This window comes from Daphnia pulex, chromosome 1 (genome assembly GCF_021134715.1).
Source record: "Daphnia pulex isolate KAP4 chromosome 1, ASM2113471v1".
Lineage (NCBI taxonomy): Eukaryota > Metazoa > Arthropoda > Branchiopoda > Diplostraca > Daphniidae > Daphnia > Daphnia pulex.
In genome coordinates this window covers 4,482,636-4,510,635 of record NC_060017.1, presented here as the reverse complement: position 1 = coordinate 4,510,635, position 28,000 = coordinate 4,482,636, and the positions used below count along the sequence as shown (strand labels likewise).

General features: G+C 41.5%; 4 protein-coding genes and 2 long non-coding RNA genes across 19 annotated transcripts; 4 read left to right on the top strand and 2 right to left on the bottom strand.

Annotated features, from left to right (window-relative positions):
• The first annotated feature begins 12 nt into the window (after window positions 1-12).
• LOC124195410 (extensin-2-like) lies at window positions 13-6,543 on the top strand. The gene is made up of 3 exons (XM_046589801.1): window positions 13-231; window positions 2,021-2,314; window positions 2,392-6,543. Exons 1-3 carry the CDS (start codon window positions 208-210, stop codon window positions 5,008-5,010), a joined length of 2,937 nt encoding a protein of 978 aa, XP_046445757.1. The 5' UTR covers window positions 13-207; the 3' UTR covers window positions 5,011-6,543.
• Window positions 6,544-7,014: 471 nt separating this feature from the next.
• On the top strand, window positions 7,015-9,552 carry LOC124195397. 3 transcript variants are annotated; one of them, XR_006875176.1, is made up of 6 exons: window positions 7,015-7,351; window positions 7,483-7,618; window positions 7,751-8,111; window positions 8,171-8,944; window positions 9,019-9,386; window positions 9,448-9,552. It is a non-coding gene; the product is annotated as an uncharacterized LOC124195397 (long non-coding RNA). The 3 variants fall into 3 exon arrangements; XR_006875175.1 differs by lacking the exon at window positions 9,448-9,552 and having other exon boundaries at window positions 7,015-7,325; window positions 9,019-9,262; XR_006875174.1 differs by lacking the exon at window positions 9,448-9,552 and having other exon boundaries at window positions 7,487-7,618; window positions 9,019-9,262.
• Window positions 9,553-9,626: 74 nt separating this feature from the next.
• On the bottom strand, window positions 9,627-17,448 carry LOC124195231 (restin homolog). 9 transcript variants are annotated; one of them, XM_046589667.1, is made up of 23 exons: window positions 17,329-17,448; window positions 15,948-16,665; window positions 15,724-15,886; window positions 15,421-15,659; window positions 15,080-15,352; window positions 14,762-15,013; window positions 14,484-14,693; window positions 14,035-14,418; window positions 13,750-13,971; window positions 13,467-13,688; window positions 13,228-13,395; window positions 12,926-13,168; window positions 12,552-12,866; window positions 12,247-12,489; window positions 11,980-12,189; window positions 11,612-11,917; window positions 11,306-11,548; window positions 10,940-11,188; window positions 10,654-10,755; window positions 10,521-10,583; window positions 10,362-10,442; window positions 10,224-10,301; window positions 9,627-10,151 (listed from the first exon to the last, which is right to left on the bottom strand). In XM_046589667.1, exons 2-23 carry the CDS (start codon window positions 16,623-16,625, stop codon window positions 9,936-9,938), a joined length of 5,160 nt encoding a protein of 1,719 aa, XP_046445623.1. In that variant the 5' UTR covers window positions 16,626-16,665; window positions 17,329-17,448; the 3' UTR covers window positions 9,627-9,935. The 9 variants fall into 9 exon arrangements, with proteins under 9 accessions (XP_046445623.1, XP_046445622.1, XP_046445625.1 ...); XM_046589666.1 differs by lacking the exon at window positions 17,329-17,448 and adding an exon at window positions 17,138-17,264; XM_046589669.1 differs by lacking the exon at window positions 17,329-17,448 and adding an exon at window positions 17,063-17,263 and having other exon boundaries at window positions 13,228-13,389.
• Window positions 17,449-17,692: 244 nt separating this feature from the next.
• LOC124195328 (eukaryotic translation initiation factor 2-alpha kinase 1-like) lies at window positions 17,693-21,108 on the top strand. Of its 4 annotated transcripts, none has more exons than XM_046589696.1 (14): window positions 17,693-18,027; window positions 18,140-18,277; window positions 18,337-18,541; window positions 18,608-18,763; window positions 18,839-18,955; window positions 19,026-19,150; window positions 19,224-19,299; window positions 19,362-19,471; window positions 19,535-19,854; window positions 19,917-20,037; window positions 20,113-20,160; window positions 20,429-20,466; window positions 20,529-20,669; window positions 20,723-21,108. In XM_046589696.1, the coding sequence occupies exons 1-14, from the start codon at window positions 17,988-17,990 to the stop codon at window positions 20,963-20,965; spliced, it is 1,878 nt and encodes a 625-aa protein (XP_046445652.1). In that variant the 5' UTR covers window positions 17,693-17,987; the 3' UTR covers window positions 20,966-21,108. The 4 variants fall into 4 exon arrangements, with proteins under 4 accessions (XP_046445652.1, XP_046445644.1, XP_046445636.1 ...); XM_046589688.1 differs by having other exon boundaries at window positions 19,532-19,854; window positions 19,917-20,034; XM_046589680.1 differs by having other exon boundaries at window positions 17,694-18,027; window positions 19,532-19,854.
• On the bottom strand, window positions 19,000-19,362 carry LOC124195403. Its single transcript, XR_006875177.1, has 2 exons — window positions 19,217-19,362; window positions 19,000-19,134 (listed from the first exon to the last, which is right to left on the bottom strand). It is a non-coding gene; the product is annotated as an uncharacterized LOC124195403 (long non-coding RNA).
• An 800-nt stretch (window positions 21,109-21,908) lies between the features above and the next one.
• On the top strand, window positions 21,909-28,000 carry LOC124195353 (zinc finger protein 865-like). Its single transcript, XM_046589714.1, has 6 exons — window positions 21,909-22,050; window positions 22,242-22,742; window positions 22,968-23,394; window positions 23,469-23,859; window positions 23,931-24,192; window positions 24,256-28,000. Exons 2-6 carry the CDS (start codon window positions 22,400-22,402, stop codon window positions 24,555-24,557), a joined length of 1,725 nt encoding a protein of 574 aa, XP_046445670.1. The 5' UTR covers window positions 21,909-22,050; window positions 22,242-22,399; the 3' UTR covers window positions 24,558-28,000.

Sequence of the window (28,000 nt, the reverse complement as noted above, 5' to 3'; positions counted from 1 at the left end):
CTCCTCCACCCTCCTCCTCGGAAGAGACCGGCGGAGGGCCGGAGTTGCTGCGTACCATATCCACACGTAGCCGAAGAAAACTATAGCCACCGCCGCTCTTACAGGTTGGAGAGTATAAAAACCCCATGAAGGGCAGACAGCCTAGTTAGTTGTCAGTGTAGTTTCGTGTTTATCAAGTGGAGGCTTAAGACCTCTTGTATTATTATCATGGCACGGTCAAAATATACTACCGTAAGTTTCAATCATTCACAATTTAAAACAAATCCCGTCCGCTCCACCCAAAGTAAATCCATTTGTCGAATCCCTCCAGTCCGATCATTTTGGCCCAAAAAATTATTGGAAAAAGAAAAATTTGAAACAAAATTATTGGGAAGGAGAATTTTGCAAAATTTTAATTTTTTTAAAACATTTCAATTAAGTATCGCAAAGGATCATTATAGCGGGATTTAGAAAACCAAAAATAATCAGTGAACTGTGTGCCATCGCCATCAAACAAGTGGCTGGAATATTTGACAAAAGAATCTTGATTTTGAATTCCTCCACATCGTTCTATTCGAAATAGCGCGGGAAAAAAAAAGGAAAAATCGTGTAAAGTGGAATTGAACTTGGGAGAGTAACTGTTTTTCTCTGGTTTTTGAAAATTCTTAATCATTTTGATCGGGATGTAGGAACTTAAAAAACGGGTTAAGAAAGGTCATCGCCGGAAGAAGTTCCACCATGTTCCGTGTTTGTGTGTGTGTGTCTGTGTGGGTCAGGTCGTCCCATTTTCTTTAAAAAAAAAAAAAAAAAAAGATGCACTTGTTCTAACGGTACATATCGGGCACGCACACACACACACACACACACGGTATCAGGTAGAAGAGACACCTTGCGGTCAGTCGTGCCTTCCTCCTTGACTCTCTCGTCCTCATTCCACGCACTAACGGGTCTTCGGGATTTTTTCTTTTCTCTTCTATACACTCCCCTCCGGAACACAACCACAACCGAGCGCATCCATCCGCATTGCTCTCCGGTCTCCTTCAGCCAAGGTCGAAATGATTTCCACCATTTCTAAACACACAAAAAAAAAAAACAGAAAGAAAATGATCAGATTTGCGCAAAATGTCGCTCGCTTAGTGAACATTTTTACATTTCTTTTGGATGGTGGTTGGTTGGTTGGCCGGAAGAATTCCTGTTTTTCTTTTCCCCTCTAAAAAAGGAGCGAGAATTTGAAACGAGAAAAAAAAGGAGGTCACTTGACAAAAGTTCACGCTTCTTCTTCTCCTTAAAGAGTGGGTGTTGTTTCCCCGAGGGCAGCTGTTGGTTCACATAATTCTCTCCTCCGCACGTTGTTATTCAAATTTTGAAAAAAATAAAAAAAGAATCTTAACGAGAAAAGAAGAAAAAAAAAGAAGACACACGCACACGCCTAATATAATATCCAGCTTTTTTTTTTCTTTTTTTGAGGGGAAAGAGCCGGCTAGGTTAGGTAACTAGGTCAGCAGGTTGAAAGCCCGCGCCCGTCTTATGCTTCTTCTTCCTCTTTTCTCCGGGACCTGCCATAGGGGCCACTATTCCACCTGTTGCTCCTCCTTATCCCTCCCTCCCTCTTTCACCACCACCACCGCCTCCATCCTGGGCATCGAGTCAGGTAGCCTTGACCTTCTCCTATCTGACTGGCTGCAACAACAACAACCACAAGAAGGAGGAGAAAGAAAATTCCGTATTCTTTAGCCTCAAACGACCAAAAGTCTCTTTTTTCTTTCTCTTTCTCTCCCCAGTGTGTGTGTGTGTGTGTATGTCTGTGGCGTCCGGCCAATTCGGTCAACGACGAGCTTGAGGCCATCTTTCCGGAAGTGGTCATATGTTCCCTCAACCGGTTCTTACCTACACTCGACTCCCTTTTGGTTAACTTGTACTACATTCACGTTATAGCCAATGCGATTCCGGATAATGATATCCTCATTTGAGACCGACCGATTAATCATTTCAATTGATTTAATTATTTTTTTCTTTTTCGTTTTTTTTTGTTTAATTGCAGGTTTTATGGCTGTTATCCTTAGCGATAGCCCTTCATTTAGCATGCGCAGATAAAGGAGGCGGAGGAGGCGGATATGGACAAGACTCGTATTCGGCCCCACCCAGCTCCGGTTACGGTGCACCCAAAGCACCCAAAGCCAAGGGATACGCAGCTCCCAAAGCACCCAAGGCACCCAAGGCTCCTAAAGCACCCAAAGCCCCTACTCCAGTCAAATATGCCGGACCCATCGTCTACACCGCTGAGAAGCCACCCGTCATCTATTTCCCACCCCCACCTCTTCCCCAAAAGGCTAAGGTTAGTGACTTGTGATTAACTGTTGATTTCTTTTGACAATCATTAATTTTCTATCACATTTTTTTCTATTCAAACAGAAAGAGAAATCCAAGGGAAAGGGATACGGATACGGAGCTCCTGAGCCCGAATACAAGCAGCCCAAGGCTGAACACCCCATCAAATACGTCCCACTTCCGCATCACGACCTTCCGGTCCTGATTTACCAATCCGATAGCCAGCCGCCCATCCACGTTGTCCACCCGCCAGCGGGAGACTACGCCCCGGCTCCGGCTCCTCAATACGCCTCGTCTTACGAGCAACCAGCCCCGTCTTACGATGCTGGATCAGCTTACGCTGCCTCAGCTCCGGCTCCTTACACTCCTCCGGCCCCGGTTTACGAACAAGCCGCTCCAGCCTATGAGGCTCCCGCTCCGGCTTACCCCCAACCGCAAGCCTATGAAACTGCTCCGGCTCCTACCTACGACGCTGCCCCAGCAGCTCCAACTTATGAAGCTGCTCCAGCTCCAGCTTACCCTCAACCATTTTACGAGCCCGCTCCAGCTCCAGCTTACCCGCAGCCATCTTACGATGCCGCTCCGGCTCCAGCTTACCCCCAACAGCAGTCGTACGAATCTGCTCCTGCTGCTTCTTCTTACGCTCCTCAGCAGCAATCTTACGATGCTGCTCCTCCAGCTCCGGCCTACGCTCCTCAGCCACAGACTTACGAAGCTGCTCCCCCAGCTCCAGCTCCTTATGAGGCCGCCCCAGCTCCTTACACTCCTCCTGCTCAGTATTACGATGTTGCACCGGCCCCAGCTTACGCTCCACAACCGGCTGCCTATGAAACAGCTCCTGCTCCCGCCTACGAAGCCGCTCCATCTGGACAGGCTTATGCCACGGCTCCTGCCTACGAACAGCCAGCTCCTTCTTACGAGCAACAAGCTCCGGCTTACCCTTCGGCCCCGGCCTACGAGCAGCCAGCTCCTTCTTACGAACAACAAGCTCCAGCCTATGAACAGCCAGCCCCGGCTTACGATCAACAGGCTCCCGCTTACGAACAACCGGCTCCTGCTTACGATCACCAAGCCCCGGCTTACGAACAGGCTCCAGCAGCTTACCCCGTTGCCAACACACAGCCACTTTACTTGAGCGCTCCTCCAGCTCCTGCTCCCGTTTACGTCAACCAGCCCGATCCTTACTACGCCGCTCCTTCTGCCGCTTACGGTGCCCCCAAGAAACCCAAGGCACCTAAGGCTTCGTACGGTGCCCCCAAGCTGCCAAAGATCTCTTTGCCTAAAATCAAGAGCAAGGGATACGGCGCTCCCAAGAAACCAAAGGCATCCTACGGAGCTCCAAAGGCCCCCAAGGCACCCAAGGCCCCTAAAGCTAAGGGATACGCAGCACCCAAAGCTCCCAAGGCACCCAAGGCTAAGGGATACTCAGCTCCTAAGGCTCCCAAGGCGAAGGCAGCAGCAGCACCAGAGGCTCCTCATATCGTTTACGCTGGACACCCACCCATTCACGTTTACCAACAACCAGAGGCTTACATCACTCCCGAAGAACCCAAAAAGGCACCAAAGGCTCCTAAAGCTCCCAAGGCTAAGGGATACTCTGCTCCTAAAGCACCAAAGGCACCTAAAGCCTCTTACGGCGCACCAAAGGCTCCCAAGGCACCTAAAGCACCCAAAGCTAAGGGTTACGGAGCTCCCAAGGCCCCCAAGGCATCTTACGGATCACCCAAAGCTCCCAAGGCACCTAAAGGACAGTACGGAAAGGCCCCCAAAGCCCCCAAGTCCAAAGGACAGAGCCACGGATACGAGCAGCCCAAGGCCAAGGGAGTGTACGTTCCAGCACCCAAAGCCTACCACAAGCCACCCATCATCATCTACCAGGGTGTCCGCCCACCAGTGCACGTCTACCAGGCCCCAGTTGCTGAATACGCCCCAGCTCCTAGCTACGGATCTGCCCCTCCATCATACGATGCCGGTTACTCTGCTCAGGAGCCGTCTTACGACAGCGGAGCCGGATACCCTCAAGTCCCAACTTACGACCAAGGAGCCAGCTACGCACCTCAAGCGCCAGCTTATGACGCAGGAGCCAGCTACGCACCACAGGCCCCATCTTACGACACTGGAGCCAGCTATGCCCCCCAGGAGCAATCTTACGCTCCTCAAGAGCAATCGTACGCTCCTCAGGAGCAATCGTACGCCCCACAAGAGCCAGCTTACTCAGCCCCAGCTCCGGCTTACCCTCCTCAGGCCCCATCTTACGACACTGGATCCAGCTATGCTCCCCAGGAGCCATCTTACGACGCCGGAGCCAGTTACGCCGCTGAGGCACCGACTTATTCCGACGCTGGATCCCAGCCCGACTACTCTCAACAGCAGCCACAGGCTTACGATGCCGGTGCCAGCTATTCTGTTGCTCCAGCTGAGCCCCAACAGGAGCAGGCTCCCGCTTACGACGCCGGAGCAGCAGCAGCCGCTGGCGGTTACGCAGTCAAGAGCGATGAGTGGACGCCAGTGAGCGGTGGCTCGGCTCCCGGTTTCGCAGTCCCCGGCGCAGCCAATTACTTCCCCGTTTACAACCGGGGTCAAGTCTACGGATTGAGGAACGCCAAGTCTGACGAACAGCAGCAAGCGGAGGCTGATGGAGAGAGTCCAGTAGAACTGACGGTCGGATCGGCGCTGACGATCGACAGCCAGGATGAAGAGTAGAAAGGGGTTTTTCTCGCCCTGGATCGATCAGATTTTCACTTTCTACATTATTTTTCCACCTCTATCTATACCACCTTTTAATTTTATCATTATAACAACAAAAAACTCCCTCCACCTTGCTGATGATGAGACTGCTGTCCCAGCCGAGTCCTCCCTAGCCTCCCTCCCAAATCCCCCCCACCCCACCCCACCCCCATCCCCACCTGCTCTATCTATTGTAACCTTGTTTTATTTATTCTTTTCTCCCCTGACTCTCCCCCTCAAATCACGAGACGCTCCGATTCTGGGTGTGTCGGAGTCAAACGTTGCCAACACGTCGGACGACGAAAGCAAATGAGAAACAAACAAAAAAACAACAAACACAAAGACGTTTATTATATCTTATTTACATCTTATTTACATCTGACGAAAAAAGAAACAACTCAAAAAACGACCATCTCTTCGACTTGAAAACTCAAAATTTAAAAAATTCACAAAATACAAAAAATTACAAAAAAAATACCCACAAGCGCAATCAAGACTTTTTTACGAATGACGAGACGGGACTAAAAGACGACTATTTTTTGTTTGAAAAAAAAAAATAATAATAAGAGAGAGAGAGCAACAGGTGACATCCAGCTGGTCTGTGATGGAATCTATTGGCTCTTTTGATTGTTATCTATTTCTTTATATGGCATTATTGACTATTTCTCCCCGACTTGTTTAATTTATACGAAAGAAAGTATAAAATCATCAGATACAACTTGTGCGCTTGTCTTTTTTCATGTCGAGATGAAAGGAATCAAACCAAACAAAATGAACGTGACGGATGATTTGCCAACGCTGACGATGCCGCCCAAGATCTTGAGACTTGACTCTAGTTCGCTGTAAATAGCACCCGACTTTTGACGATACCCAATTCTCCTCCCGATTCCTTCTCCTCCACACTTTTTCTCCTACTTTTTCACACACTTTCGACATGTATTTCGATTTTTTTATTTTTTTTTTAAACATCAATCAAGGATCTTTTTTTTTAATAATTATTATTATTATTCGAATCGGATCATTTCTCCGGACACGCCTTACGCTTCTTGGTCATTCAGCATTCGTCTATTTTATACTGTGGCAGCGTCAACGAGTGCAAGTTAATGTTATTCTTATGTTAACGCGTGTGTGTTGCCTTGCAGTTGACAGGTTGCTTATACTTCTTGATCAAAGTATTTTTTTTGTTTCTTTTGTTGTTGCTTTTGTATTATCGGTCGGGATTTTCACAACAAAAATACTGTCTCGCAGAATGACCAGTGTGCAAGGCCATATCTGGTGCCGTGCTCAACTATTGTTATCAAAGATATGTGGCATTTTCTATACCTTCTCCCACTTCTATTCCCCGATTTTTTTTTTCTCCCAATTGGTCTTGCAAAGATTAGCTCTATAGTGTAATGTAAGGTATGGCCTGTGGCCATTTTTCTCCCCAAATGTCCGACCAATCTGGTTACCCCTCCATTAATTTATGCATTATCTTCTAACAGGAATACACACTACATAAAATAAGAAGGAATTCATTTTCAATTATTTATAAATGGTCGACGCCGTGAAAGCCGAAAGGTTCCGGGTTCCCGTAGGAGCGAGGCATAGAAATCATCACAACGGAAAATGTTAAATTATAGCTATTTATTGTAACTAGATTCTGAGATGTAATATCTTTTAAATCTAATTCGAATCATAAAAATCCCTCGAATTTCCTGTATGGATTCTAGTCGCCAAACTGTATTCTGCCAACGACAACAATGCAACAACAACAATGCATTTGCAAACTCAATTGTTCGTACTACACATCAAGACACCACGATTTTACTTTAGCTGTGCCAGAGAAAAAGTGATATCCGCTATATTTCGGCGCTTTATCTTTGATCTTTGAAGTCGCATTTGGCATTTCTAAAAATATTTCATTAGGCGGTTTGAGTTGCATAAATTGGCAACGCCGCTTCTCGTTCCACGAAAGTACGTCTGCTCGTTTTTGAATGAAGCATGAAGCTCACTAAAATGTCAGAATTCTCGTTGGAGTGTTAGACGCTAGCCAGAACTCAGAAGAATCGGTTAAGATTTCATTTCAGCATGTGGTCAAAAGTTTCAGCAATTGAATTGTTCATCGACAAATATCCGTCCAAATCAATTTTTTAATTTTGTTTCTCGATTACCCAATCATCATACCTGGGTGTTGTACCCTTGGCAACTTTACACGTGGTTATAACCAGATCGCATGGGTGCAAGAAGTGACAAAAGTGTGACATGGAATTGTTTCGCTTTGGATTGGATTATTCAATCTCCCCCAAAAAGTATAAGTGCTAATGACATGTGACATGTAAGCAAATATGTATTGATAGTATAGTATAGAGTATGGATAGATAGATAGATGTAGTATAGATATTATAGATACATTTGTCAACTGACACTGTTGTTGTTAAACACATCTCTGTATTATACTATTGCTAGATAGTGTGTCTGTCAGGTGATATTCATGGACCATTCACATTCCCAGTTTACATCAAGTTCCTGGTTAATTCATACTAACCACAACTTCAGCTACCAAACATCACTTTTATGATCAAAATATTTGTTGGAAACACAGGTAAGCATCACATGATTATTTTACTACCACACCAGGCACATTGACAAGTTGTAGTACTATCTTGACATTGATGACAATAATTTATTCTTTATTTACTTTTTTTCATTAATTACTTTTTCTTTTATTTGATAGGCTCTCTCGTGACTCATGTTATTGGCACCTCTAAATTGTTCAGTGTTCATCATGAAGATGTAGCAACTTGAATTGTTTTCAACCACCCAAGGAACGGTTAGTAGTCTAAACATTGAAATTCCGTTATCGCCCATTTCGCCTTCTCGAAGATGGAGACAGATTCTTCCGATACAGATAATGGTAAAATTCGTCTCTCTTGGACATTTTTTATTTCATCATTAATTTTACTGTTTTTTGTTTGTTTTGTTTTTATTTTATTTATTGGCTCACTCTCTCATATGTGATGGCCGAGCCCGCCGCAACGGCAGCGAATCGTTGTCGACAGTCGAGTCCTATTGTTCACCCTTGACTAGCGAATGAGGTAAACTTTAATCGCTTTATTAGGATCACAGTTTTTGACCTTGATAATCCATTTGACAGGCTTCCGTGGAGAGAGTATTTGTCTAATGTGCAACAAAACAATATGGGTAACGGCAGCGGAAGCAGCAACGCTCCCATCTCAACAGCCAGGAGCGCCGGATAGCGGAGTACCACCAAGACCGAACTCTTTATCGTCTCTGGCTTTCGACTATGGTGGAAAATATCACCCATTTCTTTTCCCGACGCGGAATCAATTCAACTGATTCGGCCGATGTGACTTCTACTTCACAACCACCACCAGCAACGACGACAACATCGGTAGCCGGCAGTAACGTCAGATGATTTCCAGGAACTCCACCCAGGCCTGGACCTTTGGCTGTTCCCCGGTCATTCCCTCGCGTTTCTCCAACGCGATGAGAGGCGAAGGATTTGTGGCTGCGGTAGAGAAAAGGCTCACTTCGCCGACTATTGGTAGTCCCCGTAATGCCCCGCCACCTTGGAGGATTTTCCCGCGTGTCGGACATGTTATGGGAGGTGGAACTGGAGCTGCCAGAATTGCTTCCGGAGTAGCCGAACAAGGCCCAGGGCAACAATGCTGTACTCTTCGCCGGAATGCGAAATCACAAATGTCACTCAGCGCTCATCTGACGTACCGAATTCAGGCCTGGGATTTCTGCGCGAAAGACAAATACATCCCCGACATCCGCGATCCTTAGGCCAACATTGTCCTTCCCGAATGCAAAATCCACAATGACGCCAGTGTCGATGTTTCAGCTTATGGCCGGTTTCTCGTTACGCTCGTCCTTTCCACTTCATTCACTGGAACTCTCATTAGTACTACTTAAACAAAAAATTATTTACTATTATTGAATTGAATTGAATTGATTGCGTTCTTTGTATTTTACCAGGTCTGCATATTTTAGAACCGTCTCGTTGGGGCATGTGTCTTTCACGAGTGAATGTCGACCAGTTGTCCTTCAGCATTTCACCAACAACCACTTTCTGGGGAAACCATTTTGATTCACTTCCAATGACCTTTCCCACTTGTTCCTATTTGATTCATTTCTCATTTATCTCCGTATTCGTAGGATTCAATATTCGAACAATGTTGAGCTGTCTTCAAATTTGAAAGCAATCCAGTCGTTCCGTTCATTCGTTCATGTTTATTATGCTACGAGACTTTGCGTCGCCAGGTTCCCTCCAGTCCTCTGGGAGGAGAGCCGGAGTCCAGAGGGAGGCTTTCAGACTGCTGGAGTTAATTGGCGGCTTCACCAAGGTTTTACGTTTCATTTTTAAATAATAGTTGCCTGATTGCTAAGTTCGCTTTGCTCCTTAAGTAACTACCTTAACTCCCAACTGCCAAAGTAAAAGAACTTTCAGAAGAACTGTGAAGCAGTGTTTCCATTCCACCATCCGGCATTAACATAAACATTTTTTTTTTATTTTCGCTTAAACTTAAATTTTGATTCAGGGAGACAACAACTAAAACTTAAGTAGAAAAAAATGGAGTAATACGTACGGGAAATTAACACATGTATTGCTTTCAGAGAACAAAGGGGATGAAAGGAGGGAACTAAATGACTGCCAAAAAAAGATACCACTTGAATTACCTTCCTAGCAGCCAACACAAGAGAGGAATTTACAAAATCCAACTTACAATAAAGACATTTTTTAAGTTATGGAACTCGAGAAAAAGAAATGAAAAGCTTTTGGCAATTTTTAACACCAAGTTAATTCGAATGAAAATTGCCCATCCATTACTTGAAAGTTCCTATTTCAATAAGGATTCGCAAGGCATGTTGATCTCTCTTGAAAAAAGATAACTCTACTTGTTACGAGATTTCTTAGCTACCCGAGCTGAGAGCGGGCTGGGACGGACTGGACTTGAATTGGTTTTGCAGGTACGGGCAGTCATCGATAAGCGTTTTCGGGTGTAAGTCTGCTTAGCCGGTGGAAAAGGTGTCGCTGAAAAGGATTCGTTAGCACTGACTTGAGCTTCTTCATTTCGAGCTCTGACAGCTTTTTCCGGTGATTTTGGATTCTATTACAGTATAAACAATGACAAAACGTTTTAACCTTGGTTTATACATATAAAATGTTATGCTTATATAACCTGTTGGACATGTTTGCTATCTACTGATATTGGCGACGGCGTCGGAAAAGCATATGGTGGAGATGGAGGGAGAACCAACTGAAATATTATAAATAGAAAATTTAAGAGGGTGACGAAAGGAAAGAAAGAGATCAATACCTTCTTCCGCCCACGAATTGCGTATGCCTCATTGTTGATCTCAGTTGCGCGTTGCTCGTTGCTACTGGTGTTAGAAGAATACTAAGAAAATTAAACGAGAGTGAATTAGAACAAATTAAACCAAAAAAAGACCAAGGCGAAAAATATTAGAAATAAAACCTCGCATTCTATCTTAACGGAAAGTGATCGTTTGGCAGCAGCCGCCGCACTTCTTGTAGGAGCCTAAACATAAAAAAGAAAATAACAATATAAACTCGAGAAGGCTTATTTCCACCTTGCATTTGAAACTTAACTTTCGAGTAGCCGAAGGTGGAGATTCTTCAATAATTTTAACCGCCTCATTTTCTCCGTCCGTTGCTAATGTTTTACTGCCACGTTTGTCTGCGTCCTTATTCTGAGCATAGGAAAAGCTTGGTTTTAAATCAAAGCGAGAATAACGGTCACACAATAGTAATCTCGTGAGATAGGGGACATTAACATACTCTTAGTCGTGTGGCGATAAAAAATATAATAGCTAATAATATCTATCAATTAAAAACCCAGGCTATACAAGTTTCTACACAAAATCAAGCCTTTACCTTAGAAGAAATGTTGACGGTGTCTTCGAGGCAGTTTGCAAGACCGAATTCATTTGAAGAACTTTCCGAGTTGTTGGACTGGTTTTTATGTGACGTCTTCCCCGTTTCTAATTGCTTACGACAGTCGTTCAACGGTCGTCTCTGAAATTCTTCGTTGGTGAAAACTGATGGTGCTGATAGCATTTCATTTCGCTGAGCATTCGAGTTTTGGTTATCGTTCACGAATCTCTTACTTAATTTGCTCGCGACCTGACCCAAAATATCAAAAGGTGCATGTGTTAACACTTAACATACTGATACTGTTGCAAGTTATGCAATAAAACATCAAATTATAATCAATATGACTTTGCGAATACTAATGCGTACCTTTGGGCCTCCATGCTTAATTTCATTCGTAAGCACTTTGGATTCCTGAGGATTACTGTCAGTGACGCCAAGACGCGTTTTGTAGTCTTCGTGAGAGGCTCTTTCGATTTCCATTTGGGTTCGCAATTTTTCCAAATCCCGACTGGACTTCTCTTGACACACTTGCAGCTGTTGGCGAAGTGATCCTAGCTGAGACTCCTGATTTGTTTTATACACATGGAAATCTCTAGCTTTTTCATTCGACTGAAAAGAGAAGAGAAGAAAGTCTTAAAAAGAAGTAAATTATATTAGAAAGATGCTTTATACCAATTTTAGCTCCGTTTCCAGAGCATCGACACTTTGCTGAAGATTTGAAATCTGCTGACTTGACGAAGCCACCGAACTATTTAGAGCCGAGTTTCGATTGCACATTTGTTCGTAAGCAGATTTCCACTTAACTGTGGTTTCTGTCAGTGTTTTGGTGCTTTTCTCAAGCTCTTCCTTATCTGCAATCAGCATTCGAATAGTTTTTTCACTTTTGTCAAGGGACGCTTGCAACTGGCGGCGTAATGAACCTAGTTGATTTTCCAGACTCGATTTCTCCTTCGCCAGTTCTTGGGCTTTTCCGTTTGACTGGGAGAAACATAAAAGTTGAGAACTAAATTCGGTATATCAGAAAAGGTTTTGCATTATACTAAGGCTAGTTCAGCTTCTACTGAATGCACGCGCTTTTGAAGATCTAAAATCTGTTGACTTGCTGATGATTTCATGTTCTCTAGAACAGCATTTCTGTTTCGAAGTTTTTCTTGGGTAGATTCCGATGTTACTGAGTTTTCTGTTAACGTCTTGATTTTGTTCTCGAACTCCATTTTTTCAGTTCTCAACCCGGATATCTCATTTTCCAACTAAAATTACATAGTTTCTTTAATTTTGATAACCATATCAATAAGAAATGTACCAACCGAGGACTTTTCAATGGTTGCTCTTTGTAGCGCTTCAACCGAAGATGTAAGACAGAACTGTTTATCCTGTAGACGTTCCCAGATTTCCATAAAGGAGGAGTTCTTCGTCTCTATAAACTTTTCAAAAGAAAAATTTAAATCCTTAAAGTCTTCATCAACAACTTCGGCATTTTGTCGGATGATTTCCATTTTCTCGTTCAATATTTTAATTTCATCTATCAGATTTCTTGCATTATTCACAGCCTAAAAAGAAATTAACTTATACATTCAGTTTAATGCGGGAAATACTTGATGGAAAATTATACTCCAGAGTTTTCAGTGAAAACGAGTTGACACTTTTGATGGGTGATTTTTATATATTCTTCGTAAGCGCTAAGCGACTGTTTCAAAGAAGCATTGCCTGCAGTAAGTACGGCCAGATTCTGCTCCTGAAAACTTAATTCCTTTTCCAGACGTTTGACTGTTTCTTCGATTTCCAGTTTGTCCTTCATTAGCTTGAGATTGTTTTCTGTGACTGTTTCAATATTCTGCTCTTGAGCTCTCACTGTTCTTTCCAAACACTGGGCTTTTTCTTCGATTTTCAGTTTCTCGTTCAAGAGATTGGCTATTTCAGCCTGTAGCTAAAACAAAAATGTGACTGACACAGAATATTAAGGAACAAAGGTGTTGACAGTTTTACCTTGGTTCGATCGAAAAGAGTTTCGTTGCATGTACTTTCTGAGGAACGAAGTTGAAAACGTGCTTCCGTCAAATTTCGCACGGTCTCCTGATAAGTTTCTCGTTGCGAATCGAGCTCCTTGCGAGATTTACTCAATGCTGCCTTCAAGTTATCTTCTGTTAATGCAGATTTCATCCGTATTTCATCAAGTTGAGCCTGGAGTTCGTTATTTCTGTTGGTTTGCTCTTGAGCTTCTACCCTCAACTAGAATGGACGAAATTTTTGTGATTAAGTTAACCTAAAATGTACAGGGAAAAGCATACAGTTGAAATTTCTATTGCTGAAAATTCCAATTGACGTTCAAACGAAAGGTTTTTCTCTCGGATCGCCTCATGATTTCGTCCAGCCGCAACCAATTTGCACTGCAAATCATTAACCTGGGCTTCCAGGAATTTCTTCTGGTCGTTCATTATCTGCAAAGTACTCTGAAGCTAAGTATAAGACATTTTAAATGGAGTAGAGCAAAAAATAATTTATGTGTATATTCGGCATTAGAACTAACTTTCGATATTTCGACTGACTGTTCGTTCTGGTCGTCTTCCAGATGATTCTGGGTAAGTTTCCAGTTTGATTTTGCTTCCTGGTGCGCTGTTATTTCACAGTCCAATTCTTGCTTGATCGATTTATTTTGGCGCTCAGCCTCTCCTATGTTTCCTTTCAATTCATTTACTTGAGCTTCAAGGAATTTATTTTGATCGCTCAACACCTTCATCGCATTTTGAATCTAGATGTAAGATATGTAGGTAGGAACATACAGTTCATGGAAATATGCAATAGAAAATTACCTTGGATAGTTCGACAGAATGTTGATATTTATCGTTTACCAGTTGATCCTTACAACTTTTCCAATATGACATTGTCTCGTTGTGCGCCGTTCTTTCGTCGTCCAATTCTTTCTTAATTGATTCATTTTGGCTGAACGCCGCAACCAAATTTCCCCGGAACTCGTCGATTTCAGATTTCAGCTGATTTTTCTCATCCTTCAAAACATTTACAGTATCCTGGACCTAGTTACACATAATTAGGGTTAAATAGGGTAAAAAACATCGAATTTTATCAGTTTTAAGAACCTTAGACAATTCCAATAAATGACGATTCCGATCTTCTTCTAATTGGTTCTTGCATAGTTCTAAGTCAGATTTAGTCTCACTGTGTGCCGATCGTTCACTGTCGAGTTCTTGTTTGACTAATTCTTTTTTACGTTCAACCACTACAAAATTTTCTTGCAATTCATTTACTTGAAATTCCAAGGCATTTTTAGTATCGCTCAACATCTTCACTGCCGACATTTTAGTTTCAGTGTGCGCTGCTATTTCGCAATCGAGTACTTGTTGTACTTTAGTTAAGTCCAATCGAAGGTTTTCTTCAGAATCCTTAAAATATTCCCGCAAAGAATCTAACTGAGAACGCAACACCTCGTTATCCTCTTGAAATTTCGACGCTTTTTCTCCCGTCTACATAAAAGTATTAACAAAAATAAAAAAGTGTGTCAAATCAATAAATTGAAAGAAGTGCGTACAGTGGAGAGTTCTGTAGAAGAAGTTTCCAAATGAAGTTTAAGCTGTTGAATCTCGGCTTGAAGTGCACTGAGTGTCAACTCAAGTGAAGAGATATTTTCTTGAGCAGTACACAGCGATCGTTCACAAATCGAATACTTTTCATTGAGACAAGCAAAATGTTCCTCTAATTCAAGTTTCTCTTTCTCAATGGCTTTAGAATCTGCTCGCGCCTGAGAGAAAATGAAATTAGTCGTCAAATGAAATTAATCTTACGATCGTCAAATTATGAGCCAACAACCTTAATCAATTCATTAGTACAGCTTCCGAGTTCTTCTTTTACAGAATCGAAGTCGGTACAAGCATTTTTCAAGGCAGATTCCGTAATTTGATAGTTGGCTAGCTCTTTCGCAAGCTTCTCCTGTTTGTCTTTGTAGTCGTTCAGGGCAGAGTGAAAATTATTTTCAGCGTTGGACATCGTTAATCCTAAAGTAGAGAGATTTTCTTGGAGGCAATCAACTTGCCCAGTTAGCGCGTTTACTTTATGTTCCGCCTATAAGATCAATAAAGCATTTCCGATTTTTAACTTCGATAAAAAAAAAAATTAATTCATAATTACAGCTTCGCGTTCACTTAGAACTTGTTGCAACTGGGTTTGAAGGGCAGAGAGTCGTTCATCTGATGATCGTAATAATTCTTCTAGCGTCGAAATGCGTTCAAGTGCCTCTTTCAGCCGTTGCTCCTTGTCTTCTAACTGTGAATTCACCATTTCACACTGACCTTGCTTCTGTTCAAGTTGCTCTTCGACAGCGGAAACTTGTTCCTGTAAGTTTCTAATGTGACTATGCAACGTTTCCTTTTCACGCGACAGATCACTGGCTCTTTTGATAGCCTTCAGAAGTAAAATGAAGGTGAAATCTTAATTTCCTTTTTTATTATTGAAACTATGTGAGTAAATACCTCCGATTGATTTTTTTTCAGCTCATCAAACTGCGCTTCTAAATGACAAATTTGCTGCTGCGACTTACTCAATTCTCTCTTTAAAGATGTGTTCTCTGTCTTGATATTTGACTCAGTATTTGCAGCGGCCGCTAGCAATTTTTCGGTTAACGATCGCACTTCCCTTTCGAATGAGGTTTTCTCTTGGTCAGATTGAAATGAAGACTCATTCATCCAGTCTGAACTACTTTTTCTATCACCTGGTAAAGGAAAAAGAGGGATTAAACATTTAACAACAGAGATAGATTAAGGATATACTATTACTGTCGTCCAAATAAGGTTTTTCACTATCAACTGTTTCGTTTAATTGGAATCGATAGAAGGCCGAATGTTCTGAATCGTTAGCACCTGCAGAAGCTCCATCATCTTTAAATTGCTGGTCTTGAGTTTCGATGGGTAGTTGCTGCTGCTTTAACACACACAATTGCTGTTTTAATAAACCATTAAAATTGTAAAAAAATCTTTAGTGTAATTGGCTTAAACTGTACCTCAGAGCTCCTTTTTGTAGTATGCAAGAAGCTGTTTACTTTAAATCGTGATGGTGTACTAAAAGGCGTAACACTGCTACTAGCAAACCCGATGGGGGATGAAGATTTGTCAGGACTTATCTCGGCCACAGTTGGTTTCCTTTTAGGCGTAAAAGAAAAGTCTGAAGCGGGTGAACTAAATGGACGTTGGAAGAAACTTGGAAGACCGGCGCTGATATGTGGTCGATGGATGAAAAGTCCTTCCACTTCACCACTCGAATCAAAAGAGGTCGGATGCGATGTCACACGAGGTGATGGACTGTCCGCAGGTGTAATAGGCGATCTCGTGTCATCACCACGCCAGTTTGTTGATTTGATAGTAGGTGTGAAAGGATATTCTTCAACTTTCTTTGAAGCAGGTGAAAAAAATCGACTTGGACGGTTGGTAGGTGAGCTCCGTGTGCTATGGAAGAAACCTGGAAAGCCTGCTCCCATTTCCATTTGAGGTTCATGATGAGCAAGTTCACCTGTTTCACTACTTTGTCCAGAAGTTGCAGGGTTCTGTGGTGGCTTACGAGAGAAAGGATTGGCAGGAGGGGTAACAATGGGAGATGCAGTAGTAGTCTCACTGTTTCTGTGTGGTGAAGGTTTTTTTGTCATAAACCTTGACTGTGTGAAGCCAAAAGATTTCCTTTCCATCCTCACAATAAATCAGTAAATTCTACTGAAAATTGTAAACCTGAAACACAATCAAACAACTCCCAAGTTAAATATGTGATCTAACAACAAAATCAATTTTTCGAAGTTATTTATACATTGCATTTAGAACCTCGTGGTTAATAAAAAATTTAATACAAGCGGAAAACTGGTAAGGTGTGAGATCTTTCTAAATAACACTAAATGAAAGAAGCACATATTTTTTGTCGTTAAAATACAGCAGCAGCATGATTACTTCAATTAAGTTTATGAACTACTATACTTTAATGATTTAATCCAAGTCACAAAAATAAGGTGAATATGCTACTTGTTCTTAAAGTGGGTGGTCGATAAATCAATCACAAACTCACGTGCTCTTTATCACGTGTTAGTTAAGTTATCACATTCCACAATAACATTACAAGGACCAATTAACTTACCAGATATATGAAAAAACATGAGAATGAGGATACTAAAAGTCAACTGTGTTTGTCCAGCACGTGAAAAATACTGACCAATTTGCCGCCCGAAACAAGAAAGTGAGGAACTGCTGATCAGCTGATTGGGCAGTGGGCTTAGAAACAAATGCACATCGCCTTAAACGTGACCCGTTCTTGAGTGTTGACTGTTGAGTGAGTCTGAGTCAAATTTGCTTATCACTGGAGTCACTCCGTTCACTAAAAAATGGTTTCAATTTCCAACTTACCTTCAGCTCGACAATAAGTTCTTCCTTTAGGTCCTACTTAAAAACTAAATATGAAATATAGTGACGATAATCACGTTGCGAGTTCAAGGACATCCAATGACCAAAAACTGAAAACCGAAAACGTCCCGAGGGTTCCACTTAATGGTTCCACGAATCCATTATCTTGTTATTCAATCAGTTGTTATAACGTTATCAATTATGCGTTTTCTTATTTATTCAATATAAAGTACAACTAATGTAATTTACAATTTATTTTCTGATTTTCTCCTTGTTCCAATTTTGCAATTTCTTTTTATTTATTATAGCGCCACTAGCACACAGGCGACACAACGTTCTAGCAATTTCGATAAGGTTATTTCGCCCGTCTGGCGGCGTCGCCTTCTGATGAAGTAGTCTGCTACTGCTTGAAATGTGCAAAGAAAATTAGTGATCCGAAGTTTGAAGTTGTTTTTACAATGGATTTAATGATTTGATGGAAGGAGGGAATAATTTTTAATGTATGGATGAACTTCTAAAATTTCTAGTGTTGCTCAACCAATCTAGATAGATTCAGTGTGAACAACATTATGAGAAATCCTCATAGACTGAAAAGTACCACTGCGGAATCAATTACATTTCCATGACATTTCGTTCACATCGAAGAAGAACTTGAAAGAGAAATGAGTTTTCTACCCGTGCCTATAACTACCTTTGATGGAGGTCATCTGTTCAATTTACACTTGAAGCGATTTTTTTTAAGAGCTGATACCTTTTATGGTATTTATTTCTGAAGAAGATCTCACAATTCATCTTCGTTTTCTTATGATTTCAGGTCCAATAGAAGAATCCACTAGTCTAGCATCTACTCTCCGTCATCAGTTCCCGCATGTATTGCTCATAGAGTGTATGTTGGAAAGAATGTGTGCCATACACGAAACTGATTCAGCTAAGCAAAAAGAACTGTATGATGGTGAGTTCATTTCATTATCTTAATTCTATACCTATATTTCTAATGTTCTGTATATCCAGCAATAAGAAAATACTTTGTAAGCTCTCGTCTTCTACCACCAACTGCTGGATTCCCTGAAATGGCAGGAGTGAGATTGAAAATTTCTTCAGACTTGAATAAACTCTTTTGCCTTGCAAAACGTCAGATAGCTACAAGTAGGCAAACACCTATAACAGGTGGTTCATTGGTTGTTGCAAATCCATCTCCAGTTGCTGGAAATATTTGGTAACTACTTGTTCCATGGAAAACCCATTTTTAGCATCTAAGAGAGTTTTCATTATAAATTCTTAGGAGCTCAACTGATGGCAGTGAACATTTGTTTACATCGCGTTACCAGTTAGATTTCAAAGAAATGGAATTTATAGCAGCTGGTGGCTTCGGTGTTGTTTATAAAGCTTACAATTTTATCGATAACATGGAATATGCAATCAAGAAAATTCTGATCGGGTATTTTTTTGTGTTTTATTTCCTTATGTTTTTCTAGTTTGAAATAATAATAAAAAAAAAATTCGTTATTTCTAGGCCAAAATCTGCTGCCAAAATTCTTCGTGAAGTGCAACTTCTTTCTCAACTTCATCATCCAAACATAGTTGCGTATAAGAGTGCGTGGCTGGAATATTGTCCAACACAAACATTTCAGTACATATAATAATTGTTGCGAAACCTTCTTTTTGAAGTCCGAATAATTTTCAAATGTCGTTTATTACAGTGAGATCCTTCAGCATATGGATGACATCAGTATTTCTTCTCAAGACGACCGACTTTCCACAGTGATAAGCTCTTCCCAATCCCGTGAAAGAATTCGAAAATCATCGTTTCTAGATTCATTTAGTAGTAAGAAAAAAAAATAATTGAGCTATCTACTCTTATTAGTTAGGAAAGCTTATTTTCGTATGTTACTTGAAAGGTGATAGTGTTGTTTTTGAAAGTGAAACTCCAACGAATGTCTCTCCACTTGAAAGATGTCCTCCACAGACTCAGAAGTAAGTTTTCATTTTCAAAGAAGGCTTTGTTCAAGTCAGTAATTTTTCATTTCGTTCTCCAGTGGGATCGTTCAGCATGTTCATGATTTCAGTATTTCGTCTCAACACAGATCCACAGTAAATATTAGCTCATCCTTTTCCAGTAATTGTGAAATGGTTATTAGCTCCAATGGTAAGAAAACTAGACACTGCAATGATTATTCTTGTTATTGAAGCTTATGTTTTTAATAAGGAGAGAGCATTATATTTGAAGGTGATACACCGACGAATTCAACTTCACGTTGCTATTCTCAGACCCGTTGTGAAGTGGGTACGACAAATCACAGTGTCGTGTTGAGCAGCAACTGGCGTTTCAATCGATCTTTTCCATCTCCTGCGATGTTACTGTATATTCAGATGCAGTTATGTCCACAAACGTTGCGAAGTTGGTTGAAATATCGAAATGAAAGGAAAAGAGTGTTAAACAGCATAGATCTCGAGTTGTCGATATTCCGCCAAATCGTTCAAGGGATAAATTATATTCACAACAACAATATTATTCACCGCGATATAAAAGTATCATTTTTTAAACTAAATTACTAATTTAACTTACATGGTAAGTTCTGGTCTAATCTTAGCCGGAGAACATATTCGTGGATGCAACAGCGAATCAGGTCTTAATTGGAGACTTCGGGCTTGCAGTGCTTAACTTCACGAATGTCCCTAATAATGGCGCGATATCAACTAAAATTCCAGGTTGTAAGTTCGCTTTAGCTTGCACTTTCTGCTTGTGTCATGTCATTCCTTTCATGTATTATTTAATTAACTGAGCAGTTGGAACTTGTGCTGCTACTAGAGGAGTTGGCACTCAAACGTATGCAGGTATACATTTTTTATGACCTTTCCTGGACCTTGCATGTGTCTTTTATTCAACGCGTTATTAAGATTTCACTAGGTGTTGCAAAAAAAATAACTTCTGTCTGGAAAACGTGTGAGCTTTGTTTTATTTTGGCTGTCTGGGAGTCTGTTTTTTTTTTTGTTTTGAAATTAGTGAATTTCTTACTAAAATATTTAAATAATTTCGGAGAGGGGGTTGGTTCTATTTGTAACCAACTGATAAAAATAGATTTAAAATTTTGCATTTTTTTAGCACCAGAACAACTGGCTAGTCGAGAACCGGACGCTAAGGTTTGGTGAAGAAATATGAAAAACAACTCATTTATATTAATTTCTTTATCTGGTTTTTACAGTGTGACATTTACAGTCTTGGAATTGTTTGTTTGGAATTGCTCAACCCTTTTGAAACAGACATGGAACGATACAAAACAATCGAAACATTGAGATCTCGTTCTGAAATACCAGTTGAGATTGGGATTAAGTGGCCTAATATGGTAATATAATTCCCAAATTGTATTAGTTCATCTTACCTAATTTGTTGTTTTAGGCAAATTTAATCGTTAAAATGATCTCTCGTGACCGAGCGTTACGCCCGTCTGCTGCCGAAGTCATATCCTATCTCGACTCGGACCTAACAACACCCACATTGGGGCCCCAAACACCCAATCCTGACGAACTTTTGGCTATCATTGAGAATTTGAAACGCAAAATTGCTGAACAGGATTCCCAAATTGCGGAAAAGGATTCAGTTATAAAAGCGTTGTCTAAAAATCAAAAGTTACCTGATTAGAACGCAAATAAACTGTGCAAATAAGGAGCTTGACTGAGAGAGGTTAAGCCCAGGTTAAATTGTATTACCATGAAATTGCTAAACCTGCAGTAGTGCAATAAGCAAAATCAGGAAAGAAAACAAATTACTGTGTGCGCCATCAAGCTCGATTGATTTTTAATGAGTTCAAAAATAAGGTAAGGTTTCGCATTCTCCGTCTTCAGTGTACTACCCCGAACGAATGCAATTGCAAGCGGATTTATCATCTCGTCTCGTTGGAGTCGTTATGGAAAATGATATCATTTGGGCTGCATGGGAATGAAATCGCGTTACATTCAACCTCTTCATTGCAGCCACGGTCTTGTTACATAAGTACGCGGGTGTTGGATTTAGCTGACGTCATTCTTTTGTGAATATAAACGTGTAGTAATAGGACGAATCTGTTTTATTTTTTAAAAGGCATAATCGAATAACGATCAATTCCATTTCTTCAATGTAATGTGAATGCCCATAAAATCGAGTACACATTATCAAATAATTATCGGTTAGTAGAACATTAGGTTAGTAGTTTGAATATTTAGAAAAATTCAGGAAGAATTTACCAAGCAACAACAAATATTTCCGCTTATCTTATATAAATTAACATGTTTTATTTTTGTTATCTTACTTTACTTTCCAGTTTCCTTACACGAGACAAAGCCTCCCTCTCACTCAAAATATTAGAAGAGTTTGGCAACCGGGGACAAGGTTGAGATCAAACCGGTCGTTAAAAAAAAATTTCACGAATTTTATGATAAACAAATGTTTAATGCTCGTTTACTCGAGAGTGTGAAAATTGTGAGTGGTTGGGCATCCATTTTTCATGGAAGTATTTGCAACGAGTTGTCGTTGTGAAATTGGGTTGCCTGTCTTATCAAACTTAAATCTGAGTATAAAATATCGATAAATGATAGCTGGGAGGCTTGTTGGAACACCCAATTCGCCTGTGCATTTCGTTCGGTCGGGCGTTCGTTCGGGAGTTGCTGTTTACTAAACGACGCATATTCCACTATGACAGCTCGTAGTGTTTTTCGTGAATAGAGGCTGGAAGTGTCTAGCAGTGAAAGGTAAATTATTGTGTTATTTTGAAGTGACATCAAAATGTATTAGTGGATTAGGATTCACAATTTTGCGATGTTCATTATTCTACGTAGTTTTTTGTGGTCTGCCGAGTTTTTTTCTCGAAAAAATCGATAAAGTTTTCTCTGTACCTGAGGGGCCTAAATGTGATCTTTGTTAATTTTTTCATCTTTTGCAGGACACTTTGTTGTACATAATTGTGAAAATAGCAAGCAAGCTTCCAGCTGTGTCAGTTTGTGATGAAGGTCGGGACTTACTGCACCTTTACTATGTGAACTCAGAATACCTTGCCCATAAACCTGAAGACTTGAATAGACTCTATAAGGCAAACAAAGAATGGCAGCTGAAGAATTTGTTCTTCGTTGGAATAACCACCAACAGAACTTTGCTGCTGTGGTAGAAGACCTATGGAGACATGACACCTTCACAGATGTTATCCTTTGCTCTGAGGGGAGGGTGTTCCCCGCTCACCGTGTTATTCTGTCTGCTTGTAGTCCCTATTTTCTTGAAATCCTCAGCAAAGTGCCTGAGCACCAGCATCCTGTTGTGTTCCTCCAAGGGGTACCCCTCAAGGATCTACATTCTTTGCTCACCTTCATGTATTCAGGGGAGGTGGTTGTGTCAGCTGGGTGTGATATGGCCTCGTTCTTTCGAACAGCTGAAAATCTTCAAATCAAAGGTAGCTTTCTTTTGCTCATTTACTTGAGTTTATCTTGTTGTTTTATTTCACAGTCAATTAAATTCATTGGCACATCTCAATATTTCAGTCGATTTAATATTTTCACATGGGATTGTCTTATCAATTATTGTAAATGTGCTTATTCAGTTATTAGTGATTAGTCCTGATCTAACTATACATTGGTTTTATGAGATTTTATTGTGATGCCTTTATTTTATTTTTCAGGATTGGCATCATCATTGTTTCCATTTGCTGTAGCTCCCGAACCTTTAAACACGCCACTCAGCACGAGTGAGGGAGGTGCAGGATCAGTGGAAAACATAAACGCAGGCTACCCTGTGAGCCGTCCAACACCGGGAAATAGTGGAACTGTTAGCCCCCCCATCACAGGTGACAGGCGAATCCATCACGTTTCAAGACCAACTATAGTATCCGAACCAATGCGGTCATCGTCAACCGATGTGGATAGTCCGCAGCAGCATCATCATCAAACAACAAGGATAGATGACAGGATTACGTCTTCTCCTGGACGCTCAAGTCCACCTCAACCATTGCCCATTCGCGCGCCTGTTATCGCTCCGGTTGGAACCGAGCAGCATGTCTATTCTCAACATCACAGCAGCATGCTTTTGTCCTCCTTAATGGGCACCAGGTTATTACCGATAAAGAGCAAAAGTTAAAGAGAGTAGATTGCTGAATAAATGTTGGTTATTATTTTTATTATAGGTACTCACCAACACCACTCACCAACCGATTAATACCTGCCGCCTTACCGGTGGGTTTACCATCTCCATCGGCCGGACGACCCCCGGTAGTTGTGGCCACTCCACCGATAGGAGTTGGACCCGAAGGACCTTGGGTTCCTCGACAACAACCCGTCATCCCAATTGCTCCACCACCACAAGGGCCTACAGCCTCTCAACGAATGCCTACCTACCCTCCTCCTCCTCCGTTACCAGGACCGTCGTTCAGTAGGCGAGGTCGCCCACCATCTGATGTCAACGCTCCTCGTCAAGAGCCCGCTCCGACCGCCGCCGCGTCTACAATAGCTGTGTCCGAAGTGCCTGCTGCAGTTGCAGTGGCCGAACCACGACCAACACCGTCCGCCCAAAACCAGGTAACTTAATCCATTGAATCGGTTTTTAAAGAGTTTCAATTGACCCTAGACTTGGTTGTCATTGTGTTTAGCCGTTGCGAGTGACAGTCGTGACACCCCAAGGACCAGTTACCATGTTCCAGTGTCCCTATTGCGGCAAACGCTTTCGGCGGAGAGATCACTTGCGTCAGCACATCCGCACCCACACCGGTGAAAAACCCTTTCAATGCAACACCTGCGGCCGCCGATTCAGCCAGTCGCAACAAGTGCGAATCCACATGCGTGTTCATTCCGACGCCTCGACGACTGGATCGGCCAGCCACCCACCACACGGCCTACCAACGCAGGGTCAAGGTAATTTACTCCTCATCATTGTTGACCCGATATTGACTAACTGGCTCCATCCATGACGTGCAGGATCACTCACAGGAGCCGGGCATAGTCGAAGTAGTAGAGGTCGCGATTCCTACCGCGGCAGCAGCAGTAGCAGCGTTGGTAGCGCTCCTAGAGAAGCCTTTGTGGCCGAATCGGACGTTCAATCTAATGTGATCGCCTCTCAGCCGGGCGTTGGCGCCGGCTCCAACGGGAGTCCACGGGCCTCTTCAGCCGCTTCGGCCCTCGCAACGACCTCCCCTCCGCCACTGATACAGACCAAACCGACCAGTCCTCCCAGTCCTTGTGACCAGGATTCACCGACGGCCAACAATAATAACGCCTAATGGTGGTAGGTCGGGGAATTTAGGGGGAAGTGGAGAGTAATCCAATGGGGAAAAAAATCTTGTTTTCACATTTTAAAAAAATCATTTTAACCTAAGCCTCGTGCGATATCCAAGCGCCATTCATCGTACTGCCGTACCATGTTCAATGCTCTTTTAACAAATTGAATTTCCCTGCCCTATTAATTACCACCCCATAATATCTTTCTCTCCATTTTGGGGTTGGTTCACTGCCATCAACCGGTCGAATTCTTTTTCACTCCATTTTTCTCTCTTTTTTCTCCCTCGCGGTGAAAGGAGTGTATGGGGTGAAACCGGTTAATCGTTGCTTTTTTTTTATTATTATATATTATCGTTGATTAACCGTGAGCATTTAAAAGAGCGATTTTTCCACCATTTTTTTTTTTGCGTGAGCGTGCCTAGTAGGATTTGCTCTTGAAGGTCGGTGCCTTTGATTGGGTTAAGCAGAGATAGACAATGCGCTAGATAGGCTACAGAGGAATAGGCGCAGCGTTGTGTTAGTGAACAGCCCAGTGATTGTGATCATTGAAACCGGAGACCCAGAATATGAGCCAGCGAATGAGCGTGAGATTGAGAAATAGAGAGAAGAGCTGATTGTGCGAATAAACGCATGTCAGAACAGTCTGTGATAACCCAGTTGAGTTAGAATCGACAGAATTGCACAGCGGAAAATCCCCCTACCCCCTTAAAAAAAATTTCAATGTTGCAACTAACTCGTGATAAAAGGCGCTGTGCTTCTTGGTTGATATGTTTCATGCGTATCGTTAAAAATAACTCGTAGGTGAAAGAAGTAAAAAAAAAAAAAAAAAAGACGTGGAACCAACTGTGAGAGGATATGTCGCGCCAAGCCATCAAATGTGTACGTTTGTTACCCCCTCCTCCCCCCCCCCCCTTTAAATCGCCCCACCCTTCCACCCTCTTTTGTAGAGTCACAGTTCTCAAGCCGAGTGAATGATGGGCAACGACGAGTAATGCGCTACTTATTTCGTGAAATCCAACTTGTGAATTCAATTTTTCTTTGAAATAATTCCCCGTTTTCTAGGCAAAGAAAGTTAAAAAAAAAATTAGTAATAATAACGATATGGAAAGGATCAAATCATTGCACGGCATTCGATCGTGCATAGTTAGATGTAGTAGTTATATAAAAGCTTCAATCCCCCCCACACACATTTTCAGTAGTTATTTCCCATCTGTTCTCTTAGAATTCTACATCTCGTCGTTGCGTAGTACCACACTCGTTGCTCAACCATTTGGACGTGACTGACTTGCGTGCCTTTTCTGTCCATGAATGGTCATCTGTTTCCCTTCCTCCTCCCACCTCCTTTTTCTCCCTTTTTTGTAATCGAACATTCATCTGCCGGGGATATCTGTTTTCAAAACAAGTCCAGCAGTTAGTCGATTAGCGTTTTTTTCCGATCTTCCTCTACACACCATTTTGTCGTTTCCCTCTTCGAGAATGCAGATTTTTCGCTGCTACTTAACGACCTTAACCCTTAAACATTTCGATTCTTTCCCTCAAAGGGCTTTTTCATTGTTCCCCCCTATTGTTTCCATAGTTTTGTGACCGTGCGTATGAATGAGTGAAACCGACATCATCGCATTGATTAGAAATTTTGTGTGACGGTAACAACAAATGCGAGTCAGTTTTTAGCGTATTGAGTACCAACAACCGGTGATTTGTGAAAAACAAAAAGTGAAAAACAAAAGAATGGCGCAAACGGTTTGTGCGGAATCGAATCTAGTCTTGCATTCGGAAGATAAATTTTTTAAAGTTTCGTTTAATTCCTCTTTAAAAGAAAAGTGAAGGTCAGATGTAGACATGATCTGTTAAATTGTTTGTTTTTTTGGCTTGTTTAAAAAATTTTTTTGATTCATTTAAAAAAAAAGAATGGATGATATCTCGAACCCACAAACTTCTAAAGATATAACACCAAAAGAAAAAAAAAAGATGTGCCTGATTTCGACTGTGAATGCTTTCAAACACAAACCCAGATTCGGTAATAATGAGATGAGGAAAGGAAAAGAGGAAGTGAATACCAAGAAGAGAAGACGGGAATTGGTACCGGTACCTGTGTGCGGCTGTGCGATGTTCAATGATTTCCTATTAGTTTATGTTATACATTATATTATCCTTCTTTTTGATTCCTCTTTTTTTCCTTAATTACTACTACTGGCGCCTGCTTTTTTGATCGCTCTCCAATTTCCCCTCTTTTTGATACGTTCGTTTTTTCCCCCTTTTTTGTCTTTTCTGAGTGAATCTTGTGTGACAATGATGTCGTTGATTCGCGTCCAATGTCAAGGCGCAATACTCATTATTAATGTCTTTTTCGTGTTAAAAAAAAAACTTCTCTCTCAAGCGCAATGATCGGTGAAGCGTGGATGTCTAATGTTAAGTTTTGTTTAATAATTTTTCATTTGATTTTTTTTTAACCCTTCCGGTTGATTAGCATCTTCTCCTCCTCCTCCCTCCCCCTCCCCCCGATCTTTTTCTACTTTTTTCGTCGTTGCCTTTTTGCCTCTTATATAGAGTGTGTAACTCGTGTTCTTTTTTTTGTCACATGACACAATCGACTTGGTCGATCCTGTCAAAAAATCCTTATCTGTTTTCGTTTATTTTTTGTTCTGCGCCCATTGCCGAACCAGTGAGGGTATAAGAAAAAAACAAACAAACAAACAAAACATTACCTTGCTACATTAGTGAGCGAATCAGTACGTGTTGTCCCGCCAACTGCGACTCCTACTACTGAAACTCACCTGAATCCACAAAAGTGGGATGGGGAGGTGGAGCTGTCTAGTCGTTGCTTTTCTGTTCATCGCAAATGCGATAACGAAAAAGGAGGGAGTTGGTTTATTCCAACTTGTCAGCAATAATTAATGGCCGAACAGAATATCAAGAGAGAAAGAGTGAAACAATTTTACGACCGTACATTACGGTGGAAAACGGAATAGTTGCGTGTATGGTTGGTGTGTGTATAGTGATGGTATTCAAACTCTCCACAATCCCTCCCCCCTGAAACATTTCTTAATTTCTTATTTTCCTGGATTTCTTTTTTTAAATAATAATAATAATCGGAGAGGGCGGATGCTGCACAAAATGTGATACGGTTTTCAAAGAATGGTATTGTTGAGCGTGATTGATTGTTTGAATTAGCGACAGCGTTTTGAATGCACTTGAACACTACGACTCCTCCCTCCCCATCCATAAAAAGAAAAGACACAAAAGACTTTGGAAGTTTTCGTCTTTTTCACTTTTTAAAAAATTAGTTCATTTTGTAGAGTACTCGATATTTCTTTGATCTAGCTTCTCTTCCTTTTGAGGTTGGGTTGGAATATTTTGTCTTCGTTCACTTATGTATTGTGGAAACAGACGGTATGACCCCTTTCATGATTTCAAAATTTTACAATACAATTGGAATAATATCGGA

Bases quoted from the DNA above. Each gene is read 5' to 3' on its own strand.
- LOC124195328 (XM_046589680.1), top strand. From the start codon at position 17,988: ATGAGTTTTCTACCCGTGCCTATAACTACCTTTGATGGAG. The intron at 18,542-18,607 runs GTAACTACTTGT...ATAAATTCTTAG, and splicing joins CCAGTTGCTGGAAATATTTG to GAGCTCAACTGATGGCAGTG. The intron at 19,472-19,531 runs GTAAGAAAACTA...GTTTTTAATAAG, and splicing joins AATGGTTATTAGCTCCAATG to GAGAGAGCATTATATTTGAA.
- LOC124195353 (XM_046589714.1), top strand. From the start codon at position 22,400: ATGGCAGCTGAAGAATTTGTTCTTCGTTGGAATAACCACCAACAGAAC. The intron at 23,395-23,468 runs GTTATTACCGAT...TTTTTATTATAG, and splicing joins TCCTCCTTAATGGGCACCAG to GTACTCACCAACACCACTCA. The intron at 24,193-24,255 runs GTAATTTACTCC...CATGACGTGCAG, and splicing joins CCTACCAACGCAGGGTCAAG to GATCACTCACAGGAGCCGGG.
- LOC124195231 (XM_046589667.1), bottom strand. From the start codon at position 16,625: ATGGAAAGGAAATCTTTTGGCTTCACACAGTCAAGGTTTATGACAAAA. The intron at 15,887-15,947 runs GTACAGTTTAAG...TTATTAAAACAG, and splicing joins CTACAAAAAGGAGCTCTGAG to CAATTGTGTGTGTTAAAGCA. The intron at 12,490-12,551 runs GTATAATTTTCC...ATTTCTTTTTAG, and splicing joins TTTTCACTGAAAACTCTGGA to GCTGTGAATAATGCAAGAAA.
- LOC124195410 (XM_046589801.1), top strand. From the start codon at position 208: ATGGCACGGTCAAAATATACTACC. The intron at 232-2,020 runs GTAAGTTTCAAT...GTTTAATTGCAG, and splicing joins CACGGTCAAAATATACTACC to GTTTTATGGCTGTTATCCTT. The intron at 2,315-2,391 runs GTTAGTGACTTG...CTATTCAAACAG, and splicing joins CTCTTCCCCAAAAGGCTAAG to AAAGAGAAATCCAAGGGAAA.